This window comes from Glycine max, chromosome 15 (genome assembly GCF_000004515.6).
Source record: "Glycine max cultivar Williams 82 chromosome 15, Glycine_max_v4.0, whole genome shotgun sequence".
Classification (NCBI taxonomy): Eukaryota; Viridiplantae; Streptophyta; class Magnoliopsida; order Fabales; family Fabaceae; genus Glycine; species Glycine max.
In genome coordinates this window covers 14,024,665-14,042,106 of record NC_038251.2, presented here as the reverse complement: position 1 = coordinate 14,042,106, position 17,442 = coordinate 14,024,665, and the positions used below count along the sequence as shown (strand labels likewise).

The 17,442-nt window shown below is 32.8% G+C and overlaps 2 protein-coding genes across 3 annotated transcripts; both read left to right on the top strand.

Moving 5' to 3' along the window:
• The first annotated feature begins 3,043 nt into the window (after nucleotides 1–3,043).
• On the top strand, nucleotides 3,044–10,044 carry LOC100807970 (putative glucose-6-phosphate 1-epimerase). Of its 2 annotated transcripts, none has more exons than XM_003546371.5 (9): nucleotides 3,044–3,427; nucleotides 3,764–3,838; nucleotides 5,080–5,136; nucleotides 5,915–6,075; nucleotides 6,214–6,354; nucleotides 7,078–7,180; nucleotides 8,021–8,120; nucleotides 8,713–8,959; nucleotides 9,639–10,044. In XM_003546371.5, the coding sequence occupies exons 1-8, from the start codon at nucleotides 3,287–3,289 to the stop codon at nucleotides 8,925–8,927; spliced, it is 993 nt and encodes a 330-aa protein (XP_003546419.1). In that variant the 5' UTR covers nucleotides 3,044–3,286; the 3' UTR covers nucleotides 8,928–8,959; nucleotides 9,639–10,044. The 2 variants fall into 2 exon arrangements, with proteins under 2 accessions (XP_003546419.1, XP_040866000.1); XM_041010066.1 differs by having other exon boundaries at nucleotides 3,080–3,427; nucleotides 9,627–10,044.
• Nucleotides 10,045–13,388: 3,344 nt separating this feature from the next.
• On the top strand, nucleotides 13,389–16,363 carry LOC100807430 (peroxidase). Its single transcript, XM_041010065.1, has 4 exons — nucleotides 13,389–13,799; nucleotides 14,276–14,473; nucleotides 14,939–15,104; nucleotides 15,659–16,363. The coding sequence occupies exons 1-4, from the start codon at nucleotides 13,584–13,586 to the stop codon at nucleotides 16,063–16,065; spliced, it is 987 nt and encodes a 328-aa protein (XP_040865999.1). The 5' UTR covers nucleotides 13,389–13,583; the 3' UTR covers nucleotides 16,066–16,363.
• Nucleotides 16,364–17,442: the final 1,079 nt, after the last annotated feature.

Below are 17,442 nucleotides of genomic sequence, written 5' to 3'. Positions count from 1 at the left end.
TTTTGAAAATTTTTAAATTATTTTATTGTTTCACATAAACTTTTTAAGATATAGAACAACCCATTTCAATTATTTTTTTATTTTTTTTGGACTAGGGTTAGAAACGAGTTAGAGGGACCTAGTCCAACTTGCAAGTAAAAGAATGAGTTGTAAAATCCTAAGTGCATTAGCAACATCTCGATGACAAGGCCGTCACAGGGTCATGGCAATGGCAGTGGCAACATGGCAGTGTGACGCGACATCATCAGAATTGGCCAAAAGAAAAAAAAAACATAGTGAGAAGAGGAAGATGACGATAGAAACATTTGAATAAATTAACAATGAAAAGAAAGAAATAATGAACAAAAAGAAAATAATAACAGTCCATGCCGTTCTTGCTAATAGCCAAGGTACCCACCAGCGAGGTGAAGTGAAACAAACCAGTAGAAAGAAGAAAGAAAGAAAAAATGCGTGAAATAATAAAAAGTCAAAAAATAGTGATAATATTGCATTTTTACTTTAGTTAGACACCAAACAAAAAATTATACCAGGATTTAATGAGTTACTAGTTTTTGGGTATTTGTCTCATTTATCATTCTTTATTTTTTACTATCCCTTAGTCATTTTTTTTACATTAAACGTTAGACAAATATTTTTATGCTATCCAGTTCCTTATTTTTTAGTGAATCAAACACACTCTTAAAGTTATTTAGTAGGTAAAAAAATATTATCGAATAATAATAATAATAATAATAATAATAATAATAATAATAATAATAATAATAATAATAATAATAATAATAATAATAATAAAAGGAAAATATTTTAAAAGGAAAAAATGACTGTCGATTTCAACAAGAAAAGACGATGAAATGCTGTTGACTCCTTCTCCGTTGTGATCTCCGACGGTAATCTTTGGCAAACGGTTTGGTTTGTCAATGACATTCGAATTTCTTCGTAAGCGGTTTGGTTACTCATCGTCGACAACTTGGATTTTTCGAAAGAGAGCACAAAATGATTGGCAGAGGGTCGAAGCTTCGGCAAGAAAGGTTCGCCAGAGAGAAGCAAGTGAGAGATGAGTGGCAGAGGGTTAGGAGAGCAAGATGCATCTTATGTGGAGACGAAGATGGAGAGTAATACTTCTTTACTTTTCTCTTTCATCATACCAAATAGTTTGTTAATTGAGTTTCATAACATTGAAGATGCGACCTGCAGAAATTAGATTATTTTGGTTACAATATTATAGGCGTGAATTATATTAGTTGAGAAATGCTAATGTTGGTTGAGCCATCTTTAACAAAATCTTTTTTTTAATTATTTTTTTTTCATCTCCAAGACTTGAATATGAAACTTTTATCAGTATAGTTTTACTCTGACCAATGCAAGGCCAAAACCGGAAATTAGATTATGAAAGTATTAATTGAAAATAATTTTTTAAACTTAATTTTCAAAAGCATGTAAGAACACTTTTAGAAATTATTTTACACAATTGTTCTTACATATTTTTCTAATCTAATGTCTAGAAGTCATTTACATTTTCATATTTTTGAAATCTAATTTGTGTAGTGATGAAACCAAACTTGTGTATAAGGATATTATTAGAACAAATTGATAAACAAATGTGGTGGGGGAAGAGAGGAGTGTAAATAATAAAAATGGATGATGAGAAAGCGATGGTCAAATTTGTTTAAGGCCATTGCTTTTTGCACACCCTTTTTATAAGTACACCCGTTGCTTTTATGGTGGATTTTATTCCAGCAACACTTTATATACATGGTTAAATGCCAATTGATTAAGAGGTCTAGCATGAGGGGATAGTTTCTCACGATGTGACAAATTAAGATTTAAATTTAAACTAAGAAAGATATCCATATTTAATAACCAATCATATCATACACATGATTGCGTCCTAAGGTGATATTTGTGGAGAAAAATATATATGGTAAGATGCAACATTCTAGAAATTAAATTTTAGAAGTATGATAATTTTTAAAAGTTTGCATATTTCTGGAAATTTTTTAGAAGTGTGCAACATTTTAAGATTTTCAAAATTACATATCTCCCTATTCAATCTTGTGTCAAAGTGGAGGTATAGATAAAAGAGAAAAGGTAATAAAAGATGTCTTATCGTATAGGCAAGTTGCAAGTAAACATACAGAGAAATAAAGTTTGAAAGTTGTTAAATAGAGAAATAGGGACATTGTAACTGCTTATATCAACCAATATTAGAAGGTCAACACAACTCTTCGTTACGATGATGAGAGTCATAGATGGACATAATTAAAAAACAATATAATGATAAATAATTTTTTATGGATAAAGATAACATAGAGACTGAAATTATACTTTTTTATATAAAGATTATTTTATAAAGTAATATTTTATAAAGTAGTATTAACTATACAAGCTAGATCATTAATTTTTAGTAGTTCCATGTTGTGACATTAACACCGTTTGTCATATAAGCATCACGTGTTTGACATGCGAATGCCATATGCATCATTCGTCATATTAGTAACCCATGAAAATCAAGTTAGTGTATTATATCAATAACATGAGTATTGTTAACGACGTTATTAACTGTATTAATGATAGACACCAAAACTTAATTTTTTTTTGTAAACGTAAGGACTAAAACTTACGTTTTTTCTTATAGAAACTAAAACTTAAAATTAAGTATAAGAATTAAATGAATAATTACTTTATCCTCCGACAATTGTTGGCCAAGTGATACTCTGGAGCATTCAAAATTGACACTGAATAATATGCTTCGTCAACTTTTAAAGACAGATGACACTTTTTATGTGGGTCCACTGAATGTCCGGTTAAAAATTTTGAACTTTGCAGCATTGCTCGTATTTAGTTTAATGTTGGAAAATTAATTCTTTGTTTAAAATTAGTTTTAAATAAATTTTCATATATTTAATTTCATGTTAAAAAAAAGTGAAAAACTAATTACGAAGAGTTAAGAAATAATTTTAAATTGAAAAAACTCTTAATAATTTTTACGTTAGATAAAAATAATTACATTAAATTTGACTTTACATTAAAAAAAGAAAAAGGAAAAAAAGTTTTTTTTTAGAGGTGCGGTTGCACGTACAGAGAGTGAGAGAGAGGATCTCTCGGGGGAGTGTACGAGAAAAAGAAAACAAACAGAGTAGCTTCGTCTAAGAGAAGTGGCGGTGAAGTTGAGACTCAAGAAATCGAAACACTCTTAGTATTTATATATATCGAGAAAGGGAGAGAAAGAAGAAGCAGCAATAGACACTACTCTTAGGTATTGATTCTTATCATTACCGTTATTATCATGAGCACCGAAAAGGAGAAAACATCTGCACCTTCTTCTTCTTCTTCTTCTTCTTCTTCTTCACCTTCCGTCGAGCTCTGCAAGGGTGTCAATGGCCTCGAGAAGATTCTTCTCCGCGAATCGCGTGGTTCCTCCACCGAGGTTAATCTCTTCTTATTCCTCTCTTCCACGCATCGCTCTTCGTTTTCTCGCTTGATCTGCTTGTATTTGTTGCTATTCGCCTCTCGATTCGCATTCGCCGATTCTCATTTTGTAGTTATATTGTACGGAGTGCTGATCTCGTGTGAGTTTATTCGGATCTGGAAGTTTAGGTTCCGTGGACTGTGGTTGCGGTTGTTTAGCTTAGGATGCTCGATCTAGCTTTCTGCACTGGTTTTTAATTGAATAAATCATGAAAACGAAGGTGAAAGAAAAAAAATCAATTGTTTTGTGGCTGGCTTGACTGATTCTGATGTTTTGCGTTGTGATCTTGTTCAGGTGTATCTGTACGGTGGCCACGTGACTTCTTGGAAGAACGATCACGGCGAGGAATTGCTTTTTCTCAGTAATAAGGTGTGTGTGAATATTGGAACGTGTTCGTTTTTCGTCTCTCCTTGCTAGTTCATTAATTTCGATAGTTACGCCATTGTGTTTTAGTTTCGATGTTCACTACTTTTTGTTTCCATTCTGTGTTGTTATAGAATGAAGAAAATAAAATACTAATTCTGTACCATAGATCTCAATTGGTTTGCAAAGCATGGTATTAAATTGTGGTTGTGGACCGTAATTGCAGCCTCAACATACAGGTTTTTTGACTTACCGCAATTGCGGCCGCATCAATCGCATTTTCCCGCAATGTCAAGGATGGCGAAGAAACCACAACCGTTAACGCAACTGCAGTTTAGAACCATGTTGCAAAGTTGCATTTTCCTTCGAAAGTGTTTGTATTGTACATTGAGTGATCTGAAGAAATAGCTTGACTTGTAATAACTGTAGGATCTTTCTGTGGTTCAATATCTTGATTTGTTTTTATGGAACATTAATACCGAACTCATATTTTATTGTGAAGGAGGATTTAATGTCTCTAATTTGGCTTGAAGATGTGTGAATTTCTATCCTGATCATAATTTAATATTTAAAATGTCTGAATAATGTTCAGTATAGATCTCGATTATAATTTAATATTTAAAAACCATTGTGTTTTAGTTTCAAAGTTCAGTATTTTTTTTTCTCCATTCTGCATGTGTTGTGATAGAATAAAGAAAATAAAATACTAATTCTGTACTATAGATCTCGATTGGTTTGCAAAACATGGTTTTAAATTGCGGCTGTGAACCACAATTGCGATGACGTCAAGGTTTTTTGACTCTCCGCAATTGTAGCTGCATCAATTGCATTTTCCCGCAATGTCAAGGACGGTGGAGTAACCGTGATCTCAGCCGCAAATTAGAACCATGTTGCAAAGTCATATTTTCCTTTGAATGTATTTGTATTGTACATCGAGTGATCCGAAGAAATAGCTTGACTTATAATAACTGTAGGATCTTTCTGTGGTTCAAGATCTTGATTTGTTTTTATGGAACGTTAATACCGAACTCATATTGTATTGTGAAGGATTTAATGTCTCTAAATTGGCTTGGAAATGTGTGAATTTTTATCCTGATTATAGTTTGATATTTAACATGTTTGAACCCTGCCTTATATTCATCTTTGCTTCAGTAGCAGTAAATCAGATCAGCCAGAATTATTTTGATATGTCTATGTGACTTAGGTTGTGATCCATCTTGTTTACTATTAACTTGTTCCTTATGCAGGCTATATTTAAGACTCCAAAGGCAATTCGTGGTGGGATTCCACTATGCTTTCCACAAGTATGTACTTCTTACGTAATTTTATTTCTCATGATTGTTTTTGTCATCATAATGCAATTTTAGAAGAGGTAAAAACTAAAAAGTGAAGAAGGAAGAAGAGGGATGAGAGGTGAAGTGTTACTGGTTTATAATTCTCTTAAAACTTAAGCACTGATGTTTTTAAATAATACCATTATAAAGATTACCACTTGTGACATTTCAATAACCTCATGACACTATTAACCACTTGTAAAGCATATTTAATCCTTCATTAGTGCCACAACTAGAGATTGATAATCATATACGCATTTATTTCCTCTTAACCACTTGCGAGACAAAGTTAATTACAATTAGACATTTCAATAACCTGATGACACTATTAATCACTTGTAAGGCAGGCATATTTAACCATTAGTGATAATTGTATGCAATCACATATTTAATCACTTGTGAGGCAAAAAATGCCCCATATTTACAAACATGGTTAACCACGTGTAACGGGTAGACGCTGGGTGGAAATTTGCAGCGGTACATTAATCAGCACTCAAATTATTAATGTCACTTCTGTAAATAAAATGACAAGAATAATTTTTTTAAAAAAAGCATTTTCCTTCTAGATTTTACTGCTGTCTTGATCAGACTCAATCTGCAAATCCTAAATAACTACGAAATCAATTAAAAATTAAAATCCTGTAATTGATCATTCTGCGATCTATTTTTGAATATCATCAAATTTGTACTGTGTTATTATCATCTCATTCCCGATGACATGATAAGAAAATTTGCTCTCTGTTTTCAGTTTGGAGGCCTTGGCACCCTTGACCAGCATGGATTTGCTAGAAATCGATTCTGGGCCATTGATGATGACCCTCCTCCTTTTCCAACAAATACTCTGAGCAAAGCCTTTGTTGATTTGATTCTTAAGCCCTCTGAAGAAGACACGAAGATTTGGCCTCACAGGTATTTATAGAAATTGTTCAATATGTTGTCTAGGTTTATTTTTACTACCTTGTTTAACTTAGACCTCTTTATTTCATACTTTGAATTGCTTATATTATGTTTTCTTCTGCTATTATATGCCTTTCTGTTTGTTTGTAGTTTTGAATTCCGTCTTAGGATAGCTTTGGGACCTGGAGGAGATCTGATGCTGACATCTCGGATCAGGAACACAAACAGTGAGGGAAAGCCATTTTCGTTCACCTTTGCATATCATACGTATTTCTCTGTATCAGATATAAGGTTAGTGCTTGAAATATGTTTCTCTCACACTTTATCGCATTTTAGTGATGATTTTGTGTTTTTTATTTATTAATTTACACTGTTGCCACAATTGCTTAAAAGGGGTACAGGAAGGCATAATAAAATTAGAGGAGAAACCATTAAAATAGTTTTTACTGTAAATTGTTTTTCTGGAATTTTAGATTTTGAGAGTCCATGGCCTCAATTGGTTTGCCACATGTAATGAATGCGCATAAACATACAAAAATCTGAATCTTTTCCTTGCTATGTCAGCAGTTTGATTTAGATGTGTTGGAATGTGAAAATAGGCTTGGAACAAAACTTTTACAATGATTTATGGCTTTTGGTATATGATGGTGCAGAGTATGGATGGATACATTGTCGGTGTGACAATGTAGAATAATAAGCTAATGTTATTCCCTGAATTAAATTTGCAGCATGCAAATACTATCGTTATCCAGTTATCTTTTTGGTGCTGATGTACATGACCAAACTGTGACTTGTGTAGTGAAATATTTCTGTTTGATACTTTGATTATGTTTGGTTGAATTAGAATTTTCTGTTGTATTAATCCACTTATGTTTCATTTTTCTTTAATTCGAATGCTAATTCAATCACCTTTTTTCTATGGCTTTTTGTCTTATTTTCTGTACATTGATTTAATTATTATTATTATTATAATACATGAATTAACATCTTACTTGTTTATTTGCATGAATTCAGTGAAGTTCGGGTTGAGGGATTGGAGACCCTGGATTATCTCGATAACTTGCAGAACAAGGAGCGCTTTACTGAACAGGGGGATGCTTTAACTTTTGAATCAGAAGTAAGATTAGTTTTTCCCTTCTATTTTGTTTTAGGAAGCAAGATGCTGATATTGTTAAATGTAGAATGTGGGTTTATATCACTAAATTGAATTATCTGAAATAAATTAAATATATTTCTTTGATTTTAATCTATGTGAACACTTCAGATGAAACTTAAAAACTCAGTTTTCTTAATGGACAAAAAAAAGTTATAGACTCAGCAGTTTGTTACATAGAACATTTGAACAATTTATAGTTCCTAAAGACGTTATTCATTATTTATAAATTTAAATTATTTTGCTAGTATTGAATTCATGGCAAAAGTGAGCTTTCATACTTATTTGAACAATGCTTTCCATTTGACAACTTTTCTGTGTGTTATGTATGAACATGTGGAAGGATGAAGAGATGTAAAAGTGTATTATTCTTCATTCACAGAAACAATTAGTTTCTTCTTCTTCTCCATCCCAATCCCTACCCTAAGATTTTCTGGTCCCCTCCCCCTCCCCACTCCCCATTTCCTGTTATTTCTTTCTTTTATTTATTTTTCTGTAATAGGGGTGGGCATTACTAAGTATGTTCTGGTTGATGATATGCCACCCATTCCATATCTGGTGGGTATTAGCTAAACCCAACCCATTTATTTCTGTAAGAAACATATATCTTCACAAAAAATAAAATTGGAAAAAGGAACAAAAGACAGAAAAACACGAACCTGATCTGGTTTGTATACTGTTGTACCTGGTTTCTAGTATTAGTTGACTCATTCTAGCCATATCATGTAGCCGATTCCAATAGACTGATGTTTCATGGACTCTGTTGACTACAAACTAATGCATTTGCTTTTATTGATATGATAGGTTGACAAGATATATCTTAGCACTCCCACAAAGATTGCAATTATTGATCATGAAAAAAAGAGAACATTTGTTGTGCGTAAAGATGGCCTTCCTGATGCTGGTGAGTATTATTATGTCACCTTATATAGAAATCTTGTATTACTCATAAGTGTACTGATTGGGACTTCCAATATTTGTAATTTTATAATTTAAGAATTTAAAACTGTACTTCATATATGTGTGTATATGAACAAGAATGGAATGAGGCAGAGTGAAAAGTCAAATTTACTAGTATTGTGTAAAAATATGGATCCATTCTAATTTCTCTGTCTAAAATCTTCATGTAAGATTGGAAGGTATACTGAGTAACAATATAGTGATAGTGACTTTTGTGAGAAACTAAGGTTTAAGCTAGCAATTGCATTTTCCAAATTTAACTTGAATACATTTGGGTGCGTTGATTTGGGACGTTTAAGCTTGGGTTGTAATCTAGTCATGAAAGACTTTTTAAGCCATTACTACTGAACTGGGGAAGAATCAGAAGCATGAATTGATGGCTTCATTGGGCACAAATTGTCAAACTTAACTCTGAACCAAGTAGATTATTATATATGCCCTTTATCAAAATTGAGTTGTGACACCTCTAAGTTCACATTTAAGAGACTGGCTGCCTAATATTTTTTTTAATTAACATTTATTATTAATCTGTGCAGTGGTGTGGAATCCTTGGGATAAGAAAGCAAAGGCCCTGGCTGATTTTGGCGATGATGAGTACAAGCATATGCTTTGTGTAGAGGCCGCTGCTATTGAAAAGCCTATCACTTTGAAACCTGGAGAAGAATGGAAAGGAAGGTTAGAGCTTTCAGCTGTGCCCTCTAGTTATTGCAGTGGACAACTTGATCCCCAGAGAGTTCTTCTGGGAAGCTGAACGATCATTGTTGTGTTCTGTGTCCTGTACAGGTAATAACCGCAAATTGTTATGTTTCCATTTTTCAAATATCCTTTAACATTACCATAAAACATGAGCTAAGCCTCTTGACCTAAATTTTCCCACCTTAAATTTTGGATTCTAAAGAATTGAGTAGATATTGGATGGATATTGATATAAAATCCAGAGATTAATAGAAAGAAAGAAAATTTGGGTATCTTCAAGCAAGAATAATATACAATGCTAAATCAACTAACTTTAACTAATAAGTTCTTAACTACTAACAGAGGCTGTTCCACTCAGCTCTTTGCTTTCATCTTTATTTCATCAAACAGATACTTTCAAAATCAGGCGTCTTGCTAACAGTTTTTTCTCTCCATCTTTATACTGTTACACAGTGTCTTCATTTTGCACCATGTAATTGTAAAGAGGAATTAAGAAACAAAATTCTATAATGATTGCGTTTTTTTATTTCAAGGTGTGAATTGGGTATTATTCTCTCTAAATAACATATTATTGCTTAAGATGATGCATATCAACAGTAGCTCCTGACTCTGAAATTTGGTTATCTTGTGCTTTGATACTTAAGATTGATTTGTTAGCAATTAAAACTTTTGGTCCTGGTCGTTATTAGATTGCTCGGTTGTCTTTGATACATGTGTTGATCCATTTTAATGTCTCACTAATTCTTTAGGAAAGATTTATCTGCAGGTAGCCTGTTGCAACATTTATGGATGTTGAAAGGAAAGTGTCTCAGTAATTTTGCCCCTTCATGTTTCATTTAAGTCAGTGTTGGACGGATGAACTCATGTTGGATAGAATTTTATTGAACTTTTGTTTTTTCCCTTGTAATGTATGACTAGTGTGATCATAACAAACTGAAGAAAGCATATTAAGCTGAAGAGGCCACACAGTTGTTGCCATGGAAGATCAAAATTTACAGCCTACAATTCAACAGATTTTCACGTTGGGTTGAATGGCCCAGACCCAGAGGGATTCCTTTTGAATTCAGTCTTTTTGGGTTCTTAAATCCCTACAAATTGTTTATATCTAAATATTGTAGGCCAATAAACACATCTTTGAAGAGTATTTTATAATGCTAAAGGAATTTACAACAGAAGAACGATTGACAGGTCATATTAAATATTTCTGGGTTATTGTTTACATGATTCTATGTTGGCTTAAATGATTACTTTTTCTACCTTTGCCGAATAAACATATTTTATCTGGTAATGCTGTTCATCTTGGTAGATGGTGTAATGTATACCTGATAAAATTAGGAGACCTTTTTCATTTGTCCTTAAATCGCCTAAACTGTCAGTCTGTTATCATATTTTAATCGTTGGGGTCCAATATGCCTCACCGACTGATGGAAGCACATGAAAAACAAAGAGTACAATTTAATTCAAAGCCGATATGCAGCCTCAGAGCATGTTTTATCATGAAAAGTGTTTTTTGTTTAATCGTTAATTTATTTGTATTTTTCTTTGGAATGTAATGATCCAAAGGCTTTTTTTTTTTAATTGCAATTATGCTTCTAAACTCCATTTGGAGGCCTGTTTTTACAAATTTTGAAGATCTGCGAGTTTCATTTTGGAAGAATGGATGGGTGTAGTTGAGTGTGGAGCTTGAGTTGAACTGTTGAAGAGGAACAGTGTTTAAATAAAGAAGGTATAAAAGGAATATCATAAATGCATAAATGAATTTTTATTTTTATTAATTTTAGGTAAAATATATTTTTAATCTCTAATAACTATCCAATTTTCATGTTTGCTTCTTAATATATTTTTTTGTGTTCTTAATAAAATAATAATTTTATTTTTTATTCTTAATATTTTTTTAGTTTATGATAAACTAACGAATTTTGTATTTATCCACTCATAAACTTTTTTCATTTGTTATTACTTAGAATTTAAATAAAATTTGCTAGTTTTGTCAAGAAGTAAATACAAAATTTACTAATACACCCTAAACCAAAAATAAAATTAACTCAACGTAATTTTTTTATTAGGAAAAATAAACATAAAATTGAGTATTTATTAAGAATAAAAAATATATTTAAATTTTAATTTTATTATATTTTATCGCTTAATAATGTTAAGAAAAAGGAATAAAAGTAATGTGTAATAATTTTTTTGTTTTTTTTGTCTCTCCAACTTCTGAAATCACTATTTTTGGTCTATAAAGTTCATTTTAACGTAGAAAAACAATATTTGTTTTAGAGTTCTAGAATTTTTTGTCTAAAAAAAGGTCTAGATTTTTTTTTGGTATCACATGTTGTAGCATAGATACTAAGAGATGTTATTTATGATCGATGGTCTTGACCTTCTGCTAAATACATAAGAAATTAATGAGTATCACATAACAATAGAGACCAAACATAAAATTTCAAAATTTTGAGAAATTAAAACCATTTTTTTTTATAAGAATTACAATCAAAACTCGTCAATTTTTTTAGAACTAAAGTCATATTTATGTCTTGATAACAAATAGTGAAATGTAGTTCTTCAGAATGATTTTCTCCCAGTTTGGTAAGTAATAGAATATTAAGTTGAAAGTGGGCAGAGGCAGGAAGTCGTTGGCGTAAAATTCTTTCTAAATAGCAGTAAATTGGAGCTAAGTATCAAGGTGGATAGATAATGATATTATTTCTTGATTACGGGTTAGATGTGATGTGAGTCATATATGTTGTCCAATGTATTACCATAGTTCTCCATAATCAAAATGCAATTGTTCGCTTAGACTTGAATCAAAGATGCTGGAATAGTGTGTGGATGCCCATAAATTATTCTAAAATGCCCATAGGTTTAGAGTATTTGTTTTGGTACACCATAGATTAAGAATATGCTTGCGTGCAGACTCATTAACTTCATACTATTACCTCATTATATCATTAGTGCAAAAATAACTTCCTTTATTATTCTTTGGTCAAAGGTAATGAGCTGAATTTATTATTTTAGAAATTTATGTAGTTGTGTAGACTTAGTACTAACTGTTCAAATCAAATTATATAAATTGTTTCTTGAGAAATCAAGATCTGCAAGTTATCCCAAAAATTAAGAATTGATAACTAGATGAATAAGTCTCACTTGCTACTCATTCAACTTGTGATGATGTTTGAAAAAGAGATATTCCTCTGATTCAAATTCATTGCTTCTACCTTGAAAAATGTATTGATAATAATATGATACATACATAACAAAGGAGATGAGAAAACCACAGAATTTATATACTATGCATTATGTTCTAAGCTATTGCATCCTTCGAAAAGTTTTCTATCAAGTCCAAGTCTAGGCCACGATTATGGCATCAATTTTTTTGTTTCTTTCCCGTTAGCATTGAAAAGTAATAGTAGTACTATAATAACATAGCTAGATCGTCCTCAATCCGGATTTAACAACTTGAACCTAATTTCTTGAATCTCGCATGCAAATATGGAGGCATGTGGGCGTTTGACTTTGAATTTGATCCTCTTCAAAATGCCACGTGATTTGTTTCTTGTATGTACATATTTTTCATAGGTGGAAATTAAAAATAATATTTATAATAACTCACATATCTTATTTAATTAATTGAAGTAAATTTTTTAACTAGTATGTACATATGGGGTGAATACGATTTAATCCTATTTAATTAATTGAAGTAAATTTTTTAACTAGTATGTACATATGGGTGAATACGAGTGAGAATATTAAGTGCCATGTGACGTAGATTACACAGAAGTATAAATTGCCCATGCCAGCTTGACATTCTCTAATTTGCAGGAAAGTGAGAGAGATCAATGTCTTTCTTTCTTTGATCATCAGCGAACATATTCAATTTACCTTCATTCGTGCTCATTTCCCAACAAGTTGTCAGAATTATTATATCATAGTATATAGAATTAAACTTTCTTGCTGCCCAATCAAACCTCAGTACATTCTGAATGCATCTTGGATGCTTCACGCAACTGTGATAGCGTATTATCCGCATCCTAGCTACACTATACCAAGAATTTTTAAGAATTCAATAGTGTACGAACGTTTAGTTGGTCCGAGTAGAACTGTGCAAAAATGTTAAATCATGGATGGTTATATAATTGAAAATTAATTACTAAAAAAAATATGATATGCATTGAAGTGTAAATTTTTCTTATATTATAATTCAATCACAAATTAGAATGGTAGAGTAAGTTTGTTGATTTTGATAATAATTATTTTAAAAATTATAAAAAAATGATTTCTAGTTGGTTAAAATTTTTACAGCGACAGTACATAGCTCTTTAAATTCAAATTATTAACGCATGTAATAGTAGTTTTAAATTAAAAGTCACATAAAATGATTTCTAACAATTGAGCATATTTACAATACATTGAATCAAAATTAAACTTAATTTTTTAAGTCATCTAAGCTTTAATTGCACCTCTTTCAACCCATTTTTCGTTATAGCATGTGAAATATATGCCAGACTGTCCGTGAAACTGACCTTTGTTCTTATTCTCATCAATCATTCTCCAATTTAGTATCCTTTTCAGTTTCATCCCATTTTTTGTCATTACATGTGAGATATATATGCATGTACAAATATTTATATATATGATATGATATACCTTACAAATTTGTAGTTTAGGAATCAATTCATATGAGCAAAAAGTAAACAGAACTGAACAACTAGTAATGGGAGATCCTTGCTTCTTTGTGGTCTTATCGTCCTTGCTGCTCCTCATAGTTAGTACACAAACAAGCTCAGCTCAACTTACTCGCGGCTTCTATCTAAACACATGCCCCAATGTGGAACAGTTGGTTCGTTCAGCTGTGGAGCAGAAATTCCAGCAGACCTTTGTGACTGCCCCTGCCACTCTTAGACTTTTCTTCCATGATTGCTTTGTGAGGGTGTGTAAGCCTATCATTTCATGACTTCGTGGAATCATGATTACCATTTATCACACTAACTATAGTTGGTGCTGATTGAGTTCAAATGACTACTCTACTTACATGCATGCTCTTTTTTGCATTCACTAGTGCACACAAAATATAGGATAAAATTAGATACAGTTTTACAAGTGCTTTTGGTGCTATTCTCTAAATAGAATTGGAGTTTCACTTCTATAATTTGTGTAATAAAGATTTCCATTAAGTGACAATGCCGATTACTGAGGTGAAACTCTAATTCTGATTGGAGAATAACACCAAAAAACACCTGTAGAATTGTATCTAAGTTTTGTCCCAAAATATATGGGTTGGTGTAAGTATGAAAATGCAAGAGCCCTTATATAATTTGTGCATGTATCATATTTATTCATTTTTCAATGATTTTAATTTACAAGGATTTTGAAAATGTTACTGATATTGGTTTTATTTCTGCACAGGGTTGTGATGCTTCCATTTTGCTCGCATCTCCAAACAACAAGGCAGAGAAAGACCATCCTGATGATATTTCACTCGCTGGGGATGGCTTTGACACAGTTGCTAAAGCCAAGGCAGCTGTTGATAGTGACCCTCAATGCAGAAACAAAGTCTCTTGTGCTGATATACTTGCTCTGGCTACTAGAGATGTGATAAATTTGGTATGATAAAATACTTGAAGTTACTGATAAAATACTTCTATATTGGCATGATAAATTTGGTAACATATCACATTGCTATGATTTGCTACTTGAAGTTACTGATAAAATACTTCTATATTTTACCTCTAATCTAAATTCTGATATAGCAGAGACTGCAAACTGAAACAAAGGGGAAACGATTCTAGATGATGTTCTTAATCTTATCCATAAACAGCCAAGCTCTAAGATTCTATATGATCATGAATGCTTTGTAAAAATCATTTTAAAATTCATGTTTAAAGTGATTTCTAATTTATTGACAGTGTAAAAATCCATACAATGATTGTGTATCAAAATTAAACACATTTTACAATGCTTTCCGAGTCTAAGTACTGATATTTAACTATGTTACAAGCTTAACATTTTTCAATATGCTAACCCCGCATGACATTAATTATCTAACAGTCCTGCAATTGCATAATGTAGGCTGGGGGACCATTTTATAAAGTTGAACTGGGAAGACGTGACGGGAGAATATCTACTATTGCCAGTGTTCAACGCCAGCTTCCTCACCCTGATTTCAATTTAGATAAGCTCAATTCCATGTTTAGCTTCCATGGCCTCACCCAGACAGATATGATTGCCTTATCAGGTAACTTCACTAACACAAAGTGACAAGATTTTGTTGTTTCATTAATCAAACAAAATGATTGAACTATGAATTTAGTTAAAATGCATTGAGTTCTGTTATGGTGTTCGCCACCAGGATATAGAAAAATGATGTGAGAGAGTGAGAGGGAGAAAGAGATAGAGACAAGGGAGGGTTCTCTTCTGTTGCTACTAGTCCCTTTCTGTTTAGTGTGTCATTATTTATAGTGTCAAGGAGTCCGAATTGGCGGGAAAGTTAGTTATGCCATGTGTCATTATTGAGCCGACGTGTCATGTGTTAGATTGGTGTCCTCTATATTGATTCCGAGGTTAAGCATCAATGCTAGATAACCCGAAACAAAAGTGTCATTCAATAATAAATTATTATATATGATAAGTTTTTTTTATATAATAAATTTAAAATTCGTAATTAGAATGATTTCTGATTGATTGACTGTATAGGTATCTTTACACTCAAGTGTATGAAAAATAAATAGTTAAACAATAGTTTTTCAATTTTTTTTTTTTTAAAAGTCTGAAAATGATATCCTGTGTTAGGTGCACATACAATTGGATTCTCTCACTGCAATCACTTCTCAAGACGGATCTACAACTTCAGCCCCAAAAAACTAATTGACCCAACACTAAACTTACACTATGCCTTCCAACTTAGACAGTCTTGCCCTCTCAGAGTTGATTCCAGAATTGCCATAAACATGGACCCTGTCACACCTCAAAAGTTTGACAACCAATACTTCAAGAATCTCCAGCAAGGAATGGGCCTATTCACTTCTGATCAGGTGCTGGCCACAGATGAAAGGTCAAGGGGCACAATCAACTTATTTGCATCAAATGAACAAGCTTTTTACAATGCTTTTATTGAAGCTATTACTAAAATGGGAAGGATAGGTGTTAAAACAGGAAGACAAGGTGAAATAAGATTTGATTGCTCCAGGGTTAACTGAGCAAGTACTATAATGATGGTATGTCATTTGGAATAATGTTTGGTGCACAACACCAAAATTCAAGTCACCACATGGCACTAGCAGGGTGTGGCATGATAGAATCAGAGTGGAACTGTGAAAAAAAAGTGAGAGTAGTTGTAACAAGAGGGTGAGAATTGTAAAAATATGAAGCAATGTGTAAATGTACGAGTGAGTAACATTACCCACTTTATTTATTTTTGTTTCATATATGAATATGAATTTTGTATATTTTATAATTCATAGTTGAATTAATAATTGGAGTTCTTTCAGCTCTATATATTCATGACTTCAAGCTCCCTTAGGGGAGTGAAAGCAAAAAGTTCTTAATAATAAAAAAAGACCAAAAAAATTCTTTTGCCAAATAAAATTATAACTTATTATACCTGTCAGAGTATTTTATCTTAATCTCAATTAACTGCTATTTTTTAATTAATAATTGTAATTTCACATTGACATTTGGAAGAAATTTTGTAGATTTTATTTGGGCTTATTATAACTTATTATACCTGCAACTGATTTACAAAGTTCTTGCCAAGGACTCGATCCGGTGGTGAACTAGAAGTGGGTGATGATTATAGCAGAATGATTCGAAGGTAGCATTCCCAGGTGGATGCCTTTGGAAAACCGGTCAAAACCCACCAGTAACATAGTGTTGCCTTGATATGAGGGTAAGCCCACAATAAAATCTAAGGAGAGATCCTCCCAAGGTCTGTGGGGCACGGGAAGAGGACATAATAGGCCTGCCATCTTCTTAGCTTCATACTTGGTTACCTGGCACTTGACACAGTTGGCCATAAATTGTGCAACGTCTTCTCGAAGCCCTAGCCAGATGAAATTTTCCATGATTCTTGCCAAGGTCTTAGTAACCCCGGTGTGTCCAACTGTGGGTGTCGTGTGATACTTCGTAAGTAAAGTATAAGCTATTGGCAAGCCGCGAGGTAACCATATGCGACCTTTACTGAGAATCAGGCCCTGTGAGACCTCAAGCCTGGGGTGTTTGGTTGGACAAGTGAGCACCTCTTGAAGGTGGCATTGGTAAGCAGAATGATTGTCCAATTGATGGCGAAGTTCTTTCGTGAATGTTAGACATGGGACAGAGAGGCCTATTAACATGGGGGAGTCATGTTCTGGTAAGCACGACAGGGCATCCGCCGCTTAGTTGTGGCTGTCGGAGCAGTACTGAATATCATAGTCATACCCCATCAGACGAGCTAAATACATTTGTTGCTCCAGGGTTTGAATCACTTGGTTCAACAACTCCTTAAGGCTGTGATGATCTGTAACAATGGTGAAATGGTGCCCGGTAAGGTATTGCCGCATTTCTTCACCGCTGTGGTGATCGCGGCTAGCTCGCGC

Excerpts from the sequence above, each read along its gene's own strand:
- LOC100807970 (XM_003546371.5), top strand. The coding sequence starts at position 3,287 with ATGAGCACCGAAAAGGAGAAAACATCTGCACCTTCTTCTTCTTCTTCT. Across the intron at positions 6,355-7,077 it reads TTCTCTGTATCAGATATAAG|TGAAGTTCGGGTTGAGGGAT; the intron begins GTTAGTGCTTGA and ends GCATGAATTCAG. Across the intron at positions 7,181-8,020 it reads CTTTAACTTTTGAATCAGAA|GTTGACAAGATATATCTTAG; the intron begins GTAAGATTAGTT and ends TTGATATGATAG.
- LOC100807430 (XM_041010065.1), top strand. The coding sequence starts at position 13,584 with ATGGGAGATCCTTGCTTCTTTGTGGTCTTATCGTCCTTGCTGCTCCTC. Across the intron at positions 14,474-14,938 it reads CTAGAGATGTGATAAATTTG|GCTGGGGGACCATTTTATAA; the intron begins GTATGATAAAAT and ends TGCATAATGTAG. Across the intron at positions 15,105-15,658 it reads AGATATGATTGCCTTATCAG|GTGCACATACAATTGGATTC; the intron begins GTAACTTCACTA and ends ATCCTGTGTTAG.